Source organism: Hyperolius riggenbachi, chromosome 1 (genome assembly GCF_040937935.1).
Source record: "Hyperolius riggenbachi isolate aHypRig1 chromosome 1, aHypRig1.pri, whole genome shotgun sequence".
In the NCBI taxonomy this organism is placed as follows: Eukaryota; Metazoa; Chordata; class Amphibia; order Anura; family Hyperoliidae; genus Hyperolius; species Hyperolius riggenbachi.
In genome coordinates, this window is record NC_090646.1 from 294,183,555 (window position 1) to 294,194,366 (window position 10,812).

General features: G+C 47.1%; 1 protein-coding gene across 3 annotated transcripts in view; it reads left to right on the plus strand.

The window, feature by feature from the left end:
- LONP1 (lon peptidase 1, mitochondrial) overlaps window positions 1–8,633 on the plus strand; it is a 104,558-nt gene extending 95,925 nt beyond the window's left edge. For all 3 annotated transcript variants that reach the window (XM_068233733.1, XM_068233732.1, XM_068233734.1), the window contains exon 18: window positions 8,327–8,633. In XM_068233733.1, coding sequence (XP_068089834.1) covers window positions 8,327–8,476 — 150 coding nt within the window. In that variant the 3' untranslated portion in view covers window positions 8,477–8,633. The remainder of the gene's footprint in view (window positions 1–8,326) is intronic.
- The last annotated feature ends 2,179 nt before the right edge of the window (window positions 8,634–10,812 follow it).

The following is a 10,812-nucleotide window of genomic DNA, read 5'->3' on the forward strand; positions in this document are numbered from 1 at the left end:
TACCTTGAAGGGTCTACTTTCCAAAATGGGGTCATTTGTGGGGTGTGTTTACTGTCCTGACATTTTGGGGGGTGCTAAATTGTAAGCACCCCTGTAAAGCCTAAAGGTGCTCATTAGACTTTGGACCCCTTAGCGCAGTTAGGCTGCAAAAAAGTGCCACACATGTGGTATTGCCGTACTCAGGAGAAGTAGTATAATGTGTTTTGGGGTGTATTTTTACACATACCCATGCTGGGTGGGAGAAATATCTCTGTAAATGACAATTTGTTAATTTTTTTTACACACAATTGTCCATTTACAGAGATCTTTCTCCCACTCAGCATGGGTATGTGTAAAAATACACCCCAAAACACATTATACTACTTCTCCTGAGTACGGCGATACCACATGTGTGCTAAGGGGCGCCTAGGTGCGCTAAGGGGCCCAACGTCCTAATTACAGGTCATTTTGAGGCATTTGTTTTCTAGACTACTCCTCACGGTTTAGGGCCCCTAAAATGCCAGGGCAGTATAGGAACCCCACAAGTGACCCCATTTTAGAAAGAAGACACCCCAAGGTATTCCGTTAGGTGTATGGCGAGTTCATAGAAGATTTTATTTTTTGTCACAAGTTAGTGAAAAATGACACTTTGTGAAAAAAAAACAAAAATCAATTTCCGCTAACTTTTGACAAAAAATAAAATCTTCTATGAACTCGTCATACACCTAACGGAATACATTGGGGTGTCTTTTTTCTAAAATGGGGTCCGTTTCTGGGGTTCCTATACCGCCCTGGCATTTTACGGGCCCAAAACCGTGAGTAGTCTGGAAACCAAATGTCTCAAAATGACTGTTCAGGGGTATAAGCATCTGCAAATTTTGATGACAGGTGGTCTATGAGGGGGCGAATTTTGTGGAACCGGTCATATGCAGGGTGGCCTTTTAGATGACAGGTTGTATTGGGCCTGATCTGATGGATAGGAGTGCTAGGGGGGTGACAGGAGGTGATTGATGGGTGTCTCAGGGGGTGGTTAGAGGGGAAAATAGATGCAATCAATGCACTGGGGAGGTGATCGGAAGGGGGTCTGAGGGGGATCTGAGGGTTTGGCCGAGTGATCAGGAGCCCACATGGGGCAAATTAGGGCCTGATCTGATGGGTAGGTGTGCTGGGGGTGACAGGAGGTGATTGATGGGTGTCTCAAGGTGTGATTAGAGGGGGGAATAGATGCAAGCAATGCACTGGCGAGGTGATCAGGGCTGGGGCCTGAGGGCATTCTGAGGGTGTGGGCGGGTGATTGAGTGCCCTAGGGGCAGATAGGGGTCTAATCTGATAGGTAGCAGTGACAGGGGGTGATTGATGGGTAATTAGTGGGTGTTTAGGGTAGAGAACAGATATAAACACTGCCCTTGGGAGGTGATCTGACGTCGGATCTGCGGGCGAACTATTGGTGTGGGTGGGTGATCAGATTGCCCGCAAGGGGCAGGTTAGGGGCTGATTGATGGGTGGCAGTGACAGCGGGTGATTGATGGGTGGCAGTGCCAGGGGGTGATTGATGGGTGGCAGTGACGGGGTGATTGATGGGTGATTGACAGGTGATCAGTGGGTTATTACAGGGAAGAACAGATGTAACTAATGCACTGGCGAATTGATAAGGGGGGGGGTCTGAGGGCAATCTGAGCGTGTAGGCGGGTGATTGGGTGCCCGCAAGGGGCAGATTAGGGTCTGATCTGATGGGTAACAGTGACAGGTGGTGATAGGTGGTGATAGGGGGTGATTGATGGGTGATTGATGGGTAATTAGTGGGTGTTTAGAGCAGAGAATAGATGTAAACACTGCGTTTGGGTGGTGATCTGATGTCGGATCTGCGGGCGATCTATTGGTGTGGGTGGGTGATCAGATTGCCCGCAAGGGGCAGGTTAGGGGCTGATTGATGGGTGGCAGTGACAGGGGGTGATTGATGGGTGATTGACAGGTGATTGACAGGTGATCAGGGGGGATAGATGCATACAGTACACAGGGGGGGGGGGGGTCTGGGGAGAATCTGAGGGGTGGGGGGTGATCAGGAGGGGGCAGTGGGCAGGGGGGGGGGATAAAAAAAAAAATAGCGTTGACAGATAGTGACAGGGAGTGATTGATGGGTGATTAGGGGGGTGATTGGGTGCAAACGGGTCTGGGGGGTGGGCAGGGGGGGGTCTGAGGGGTGCTGTGGGCGATCTGGGGCAGGGGAGGGAGAAATCAGTGTGCTTGGGTGCAGACTAGGGTGGCTGCAGCCTGCCCTGGTGGTCCCTCGGACACTGGGACCACCAGGGCAGGAGGCAGCCTGTATAATACACTTTGTAAACATTACAAAGTGTATTATACACTTTGTATGCGGCGATCGCGGGGTTAACATCCCGCCGGCGCTTCCGTATAGCCGGCGGGATGTTGCGGCGGGCGAGCGGTGACAGGCGCCGGCGGAGGATCGCGCCACGGATGACGCGATCGCTCCGCCCATGCCCTTAAATGGACCGCCGCCTCTGTGGGTGAGCCGGTCCTTCAGGGCTCCACTTCCCGCCCGCCTCTGTGCGTTAGGCGGTCGGGAAGTGGTTAAAGAGAGTCTGAAGCGAGAATAAATCTCGCTTCAGACCTCATAGATGTGCCCCTGCTAAACCGCCGCTATCCCGCGGCTTAACGGGGGTCCCTGTTCCCCCAAATACCCTCCGTAATGCGGGGGAGCGCTTCCTGGTTGGGGCAGGGCTAACCGCCGCAGCCCTGCCCCACGCGCGTCTGTCAGCGCGTATCTCCGCCTCTCCCCCGCCCCTCTCAGTCTTCCTTCACTGAGAGGGGCAGGGGAGAGGCGGCGATGCGCCGCTGACAGACGCGACTGGAGGCAGGGCTGCAGCCGTTAGCCCTGCCTCCATCAGCGACCAAGTCTGCGACCAAGTGTCGCAGTGGGGGGTTTGGGGGTGAAGGGGCCCCCGTTCAGCGGCGCTATAGCGGCGGTTTAGCAGGGGCACACGTGCCCCTGCTAACTATGAGCTCTAAAGCGAGATTTATTCTTCAGAGTCTCTTTAACGCAGTCACACAAAAAAAACGTCCACTATACCGACATGATCTTGCTTGCCGATCTATTTATTCTAAACAGTGAGAGTTAACGAAGCGTGAGGGAAAAAAAAAACCTAATTGCCCCCAATTCTTATACCTGGTGAAGGTCCTGTATAGCTACAGTTATATCAAGATGAGGAATTGTGGTTTCCGAGGTATCTACCCACTTATACCATACTTTATCAAACTTCTTGGGCTGGTTGCGTGCTTGATAGGTTAGCTTATATAATGGTAACGCCATATTGACCAATTTTATCCAGTCTAACAGGGAGTAAAGGGAAGATAATTTCCATTTTAGCATTAAAGGGACACTTAAGTCAAACAAAAAAAAAAAAGAGTTTTACTCACCTAGCGCTTCCAATAGCCCCCTGCAGCTGTCCGGTGCCCTCGCCGTCTCCCTCCGATCCTCCTGGCCCCGCCAGCAGCCACTTCCTGTTTCGGTGACAGGAGCTGACAGGCTGGGGACGCGAGTGATTCTTTGCGTTCCCAGACACATTAGCACCCTCTATGCTGCTATATAGTATATGATATATGCTATAGCAGCATAGATGGCGCTATTGTGGCCAGGAACGCGAAGAATCACTTGCGTCCCCAGCCTGTCAGCTCCTGTTACCGAAACAGGAAGTGGCTGCCGGCGGGGCCAGGAGGATCGGAGGGAGATGGCGAGGGCACCGGACAGCTGCAGGGGGCTATTGGAAGCCCTAGGTGAGTAAAACTCATTTTTTTTGTTTGACTTAAGTGTCCCTTTAATGCTTTTTTAGCATAATGTAATAAAATTCTTAACAGCAATAATTGGTGTTTTAGATATCGGAATGTCTTCCACTATTCCCAGCATACATATCCTAAGTTCCAAAGTGCCGGACTGGAGAATCTGCGGTTGCCACATATGATGGGGGGAGCTCAAAAAACATCCACAGCTGCATCCCCACCGTATGCAGCGACCGCATGAAAGCAGCAACATGCCTTTTTCACCTGTCTGGCGTGCCCTTGTATCCCATTACCTTACCTCCGTCTCTGCCCCTCAGATCTTACTCCTGAGGACTGCAGTGAAGCTGCTCAGGCGCGCATGTGCGAGATCTGAGAGGCAGAGGAGGAGGTAGAGAAGGAGGTAATAGTATACAAGGACGGGCCAGATGGGTGTAATAGGCATGTTTGCGCTACCGCTCTGATAGTCTTGGAGACCAGGATAGCTGTCCAAGCAGGCTTTGTATACAAAAAACAACCAATCGCCGGTAAGGTACATTGCTTGCCGTGATTGGCTAGTTGTATACTGGGTACCACATACAGTACAGCACCAGTATCTGTACCTGTTTATACAGTATAGCACCAGTACAGTATACAAATGTCCAAGAGTCAAGAGGAGTAGTCTTATAGGACGAGTATATCCTAAAATGTATATTTTAACTGGAAAAGTTGGCGTTCGTCTTATATGCCCTGTCGTCTTAGATCTGCTTGAGCGTCAACCGCGAGCATTGTCCTCCCCACTCACCCGGCTTCCACATGATGCCGTTCTGTCGGCCCATTGCCCCCCACCCCACGTAGTAACAGAACTCACAGCCTGAAGTCTATCGGCTTGTCTGTATATGGTTGCCGGAGTTATAAGTACTGATCGCTGCTAGGCAACAAGCTTTGTACGTGCAACACAACAGATTTTTTTTCCTTAAACAGGACCTATCAAATGCAGTTGCAGCAGATTTTGATTGGTCCAATTTCAATATCGCCACTAGGAAACCCTGAAATAAATTTGCTTAGGCCCCGTTCACAGTGGTGCATTGCGGTGCAGTGTAACGTCGGCATTGTAACGCACTGCAATGCACCACTTAAATGCGCAATCCACCATTAAACGCTCGTGTTAACAGTAAGAGTGAAGGTTATGATTTTGCAGGTGAGACCTATGTTTCTCTTATTCCGCAATAGAAGAGAAAAGGTTGGTACTGCTAGAAAAATCAGCGTCACGGTGAAAGAATAAAGTATTTTGCTAGCAGTGATGACCTTTTCTCTTCTATTTCCCGTTAACACAAAACTCGGTCTCGCCTGCAAAATCATTCTTTACTGTAAAAACAGTTCTCCGCTCCTGCGGTACCAGCCTTCATCCAGCTGCAGAGTGGTGCAAAGCAGGGCAGGCTCAGTTACTGCAGCAGAATAGTTTACAGCAATGAAACTTCTACCCAGCAATCATACTAGAATGAAAGTTACGTTTACCAGAAAGATGATTTGGTAGGTAAGATCATATTTAGTGTTTATAGTTTTATTAGAGGGCCAGACAGGAATTCAAGGGTTTATATTACATAGGCGTCAAATCAATGTTTGATGTAGTATCCTTCTAGGGATGACCTATATTTTATAGTGGACAGTTTGGAGCATTGTAACTGTCTGAAGCCAAAATAATTTGCTTTTTTTTATTGCTCACTTACCGTATATACTCGCATATAAGCAGTTTTTTAAAGGAAAAGTGGGTACCTCGGCTTATATGTGGGTCGCATATAAGCCGAGGTACCCACTTTTCCTTTAAAAAACTGGATAAAGTGATTGACTCTCATATAATCCCCCTCCCTCAGTATAGCCCCCTCCACAGTATCAATGGAAAGGAAATCCTGAGTTCAGTATCATTCCAACCCTTCATATGATTAAAATGAGGGTCTGGCTAGCAGGAAAGGACAACATGTGGGCTTGTATGGCTGGACTGGCAGGCTTGTATGGCTGGACTGGTTGGCTGGTATGGAAGGGCCAACAATAAGAAGTGTGGACTGGAGTGTCTGGCTAGCAGGATAGGGATAAGGAACAACATGTTGACTGGACTGACTGGCAGGCTGGCATGACATGTGTAACCACCAGCACAAGGGGGACTGACTTGTATAAGGGATCGTGCAATGATCCCACACTCATGTGCTGCTCCTCCCTCTCATGTCCCTTCACCCCTGCGGCAACATAGTGTAACCCAGCACTACAACTGACCTGTGGCACCTGATAAGTTGTAGCAGAGTTTGAAACAAATTTGCCACTTCCTCTAGGGCTCCAGGCTGTGCCCATTTCAGTGGTAGCTCAGAAGCAGTGCATGTATCAGTCTTGTGCAGCTCTGGGAATTTCCTTGCCTCTCTGTCTTTTCCTGTGTCTCATATGACGCCATCTAGTGGCGCCTTGAGAAACGGAGCTGGGCAGAGAGACAAGGGAATCCCCAGAGCTGCACGTGACTCTGATACACGCACTGCTTCTAAGCTACCACAGAAATTGACACAGTGGGGAGCCCTGGAGGAAGTGGCAACTTCATTTTAAACTGTGTGTCCGTGGATCAGTGGCAATGTCTCTCTCTGCTACAGTTTATCAGGGGACACAGGTCAGTTGTAATGCTGGATTACACACTGTTGCCGCGGGTGTGCAGGGACGTAAAAGGCAGCCGGGGATGCAGTACATGAGTGTGGGATCATTGCACAATCCCTTACACTCCTCAGTGACTAGTTGGGAGGGCACCCGGGGGGCAGTTACTAGCATATAAGCCGGGGGGGGGGGGGGGGGGGACGACTTTTGAGCATGTTTTTGTGCTCAAAAATGTGGCTTATATGCGAGTATATACGGTATGTTAAGCAGTAAAATCAAAGCTACAGCGCAAAGCTCTGCCTCCCCCGGGCAGCAAAATGCACGACCTGGAAAGTCATGGAATTTTGCCCCGGGATAAATACCTCGTTATGCCACGCTGTTGCGGTAAATCAGCTTTGATTTTAACCACTTGAGGACCCACCCTTTACCCCCCCTTAAGGACCAGCGCTGTTTTAGGTGATCTGTGCTGGGTGGGCTCTGCAGCCCCCAGCACAGATCAAAGGGCACTCAGAGCGATCAGATCGCCCCCCTTTTTTCCCCACTAGGGGGATGATGTGCAGGGGGGGTCTGATCGCTCCTCCTGGCTGGCATTTTGCGGGGGGGGGGGCACCTCAAAGCCCCCCTCCGCGGCGAAATCCTCCCCCTCCCTCTCCTACCTGCCACCCCCGGGAGATCTGGGCTGCACAGGACGCTATCCGTCCTGTGCAGCCAGTGACAGGACGTCCCCTGTCACATGGCGGCGATCCCCGGCCGCTGATTGGCCGGGGATCGCCGATCTGCCTTACGGCGCTGCTGCGCAGCAGCGCCGTACAAATGTAAACAAAGCGGATTATTTCCGCTTGTGTTTACATTTAGCCTGCGAGCCGCCATCGGCGGCCTGCAGGCTATTCACGGAGCCCCCCGCCGTGAATTGACAGGAGCGGCTGCTTCCTGATTAATTAGGCTGCAGCTGGCGACGCAATACTGCGTCGCTGGTCCTGCAGCTGCCACTTTGCCGACGCACGGTATAAGCGTGCGGTCGGCAAGTGGTTAAGTGAAGCCAAAATATTTTTTTTTATTGCTCAGACTGTAGCATTGCCACGGTTAGTACTCATGAGACCTAGTTCTTTAGTTAGCAATTGGGCAAGGAAGTAGTGATAAAATAAGATGGACTATACATATTTTTTTTTATATATGGTAATGGTTTTTTATATACAGTACACAGATTATCCACATTTAGGGCCCATTTCCACTGGGTGTTACATCAGTTTCTGAATTGGACATGGCACCCATGCAGATACAAAGCTGCAGCCAGATTACTGTAGCCAGAAAACTGCAGCATGCTGTCCAGAATTGCACTGGCATGCGATATGTGATTTGGACGGCATGCTGTTGATGAAATAGGCAGCGTTTACCTGTTCAACTCGCATGTGGGGAAACGTAGCATATTTTGCTGTAGTGGAAACAGGCCCTGACCACAATTGGAGGTGCGGAATATTGATTATCTTGTTTGCAATGGCACATATGAAGGGGTGGGCTTTACTAGACAGCAATTGAACATCCAGTTCTGTTCGGTATCATGGGTATCCAAAGTGTGTTGATACATTTTAGAAGGGGAGTCTAGGCTGTCTGTTCTTATCTAACAGAAGATTTTCTGTAACACAAAAATGTAATGTTTTTCATGAGGAAAAGGTGTCATAACAATGCACCACAGTTTGCAGCATATGGTACGGTATAGGGGCAGATTCATTACAAAACTCATGCTGATCTCTTTCCACTTTCAAAAGTGCCTTCACTGGGCATGTGAGTATCAGAACTAGACCATGAAACATTAGACAAAAGCTAGTCTAGTATCGTTAATTGCTTTTTTCTTACCTTAATTATATTATATTTTTGCTCTGTGGGAGCTTAAAAGACAGATAATGTGAAAAAGCTTTGTGAATCATGCCCAATGTGTTTTTCTTTACAGGCTAAAAGAGCTGGTGTTACCTGTATAATTCTCCCATCAGAAAATAAGAAAGATTACTATGATCTGGCTGAATTCATCACTGAGGGGCTGGAAGAGCATTTTGTTGAACATTATGAAGAGATTTATGACATCGTGTTTCCATCAATTTAATACAACCTCTTTTCCAGAATTCTTTGTTTCAGTGTCGGCACTGGAATTGCATGCTTGTTATTGCTGCTACGCAGCCCTAATTAATTCATTGTGGCGATTTGTCTTAATATATTTGATAACGTAGTAAATAATTATTAAAAAAGGATTTTAGCTATAACTTTGTGCTGTGGTGCTTAGTTCTTTGTAACAATATGTGGAAAGACCAGTTGACACACACACACACACACACACACACACACACACACACACACACACACACACACACACACACACACACACACACACACACACACACACACACACACACACACACACACACACACACACACACACACACACACACACACACACACACACACACACACACACACACACACACACACACACTTTTTTCTCAAGGTCCAGTCCTTGACTCTGTACTGTTTTCTCTTTACATCTTCTTTTACAACCAGCATCATAAACCTCTCCTTCCACCCATGCATCCTCACCAAAATACGACTAATGTGTTGTCTTTTTATATTTCTACATTTTATCATAAATGCCCAGGCTAAACTTATCTATGCTTTTCACTACCCCTCATCTGTAAATGTCTTTACATTTAATCTCAGAATTGAGAACAAACTCTTACATTAGGATTTGCATTCCAAGAAAATGGAGCCTTTAAAGTTGTGGCTGTGACAGGGGCGTTAACTAGCGTTTGTCAACACCTATAGACGTTGCATTTAATCACTGTCCACATCACTCCAATACTTCCTCCTTCTGGGTTTAAAGGAGGAAGTACTGGAGAGATGGAACAAGATGTGGACTGCATCGGCTATAGGCGGCGACATGGGTGAGTTAGCCCACCACCAGTTTTTAAAGGCTCTGCCTACTTTGAATTCCGTTCAAGCTACATTGTTTTTCACGTCACTGTCCTTTTCCCAGCTATATCCCTGACTTTGTACAAAAATACGAGCCACACAGGTCTTGCTTCTATGTAACTTCTTCCTATACAAAGCTCGAACATCTCTGCAGGGCTGCTCCCACTCGCTAGTATTCCCATTCTTGTTGAATGTTTTAATTAAAGCAGTCCATAAATAACTGGGACCAAATGTTTTTTCTGTACTCATGGTTAACCCATTCGCGTTCCGTCGTTTTCACTTGAGCAATGTTCCCCTCCCATTGATTAGCCTATAACTTTATCACTGCTTATCACAATGAACTGATCTATATCTTGTTTTTCCCGCCACCAATTAGGCTTTCTTTGGGGGCTACATTTTGCTAAGAGCCACTTTACTGTAAATGCATTTTAACAGGAAGAATAAGAAAAAAACGGAAAAAATTCATTATTTCTAAGTTTTCAGCCATTATAGTTTTAAAATAATACATGCCTCCATAATTAAAACTCACGTATTGTATTTGCCCATATGTCCCGGTTATTACACCGTTAAAATTATGTCCCTATCACAATGTATGGCGACAATATTTTATTTGGAAATAAAGGTGCATTTTTTCCGTTTTGCATCTATCACTATTTACAAGTTTAAAATAAAAAAAATTGGAAATATTTCATCTTTACATTGATATTTAACCACTTTACCCCCTCGCGTACGTATTTCTCCGCCCCTTTTTCCATCCTTTGACAACCAGGGACGGAGAAATACGTACTTTCCGCGTTCCCGACGCTGTCCGCGCTCCCGCTCGTAAACACGCCGCCCGCCGCTAGTAAACACGCCGCCGCCCGCTCGCCCGGAGATCAATGAACGGGAAAATCCATTCCCGTTCGTTGATCTAAGCCCCACAATGACCCGCTGCTCTCCTATGGGCAGCGCGATCATTGTGAGAAGAAACTCACGTGTCCAGCCTCCTTATTCTTCCTCCAAGCTTCCGGAAGGAGGCTTGGAGGTCGCAATAAAGCAAAAAGTTACTGTGGCCATCTTGTGGCCAAATAGTAAACTACACCCTACACATTTTTCACATACAAATAAATGACTTTTACACAAAAAATTAACTCATTACCTCCCACACTCCCCATTTTTTTTTTTTTTTGTAATTAAAAAAAAATTCAAAAATTTACAATTAAAAAAAATACATAATTAGTTACCTTAGGGACTGAACTTTTTAAATATTTAAGTCAAGAGGGTATAACACTGTTACTTTATAAACTATGGGCTTGTAATTAGGGATGGACGCAAAACTGAAAAAAATGCACCTTTATTTCCAAATGAAATATTGGCGCCAAACATTGTGATAGGGACATAATTTAAACGGTTTTATAACCGGGACAAAAGGGCACATAAATTTCATGGGTTTTAATTACAGTAGCATGCATTATTTAAAAACTATAATGGCCGAAA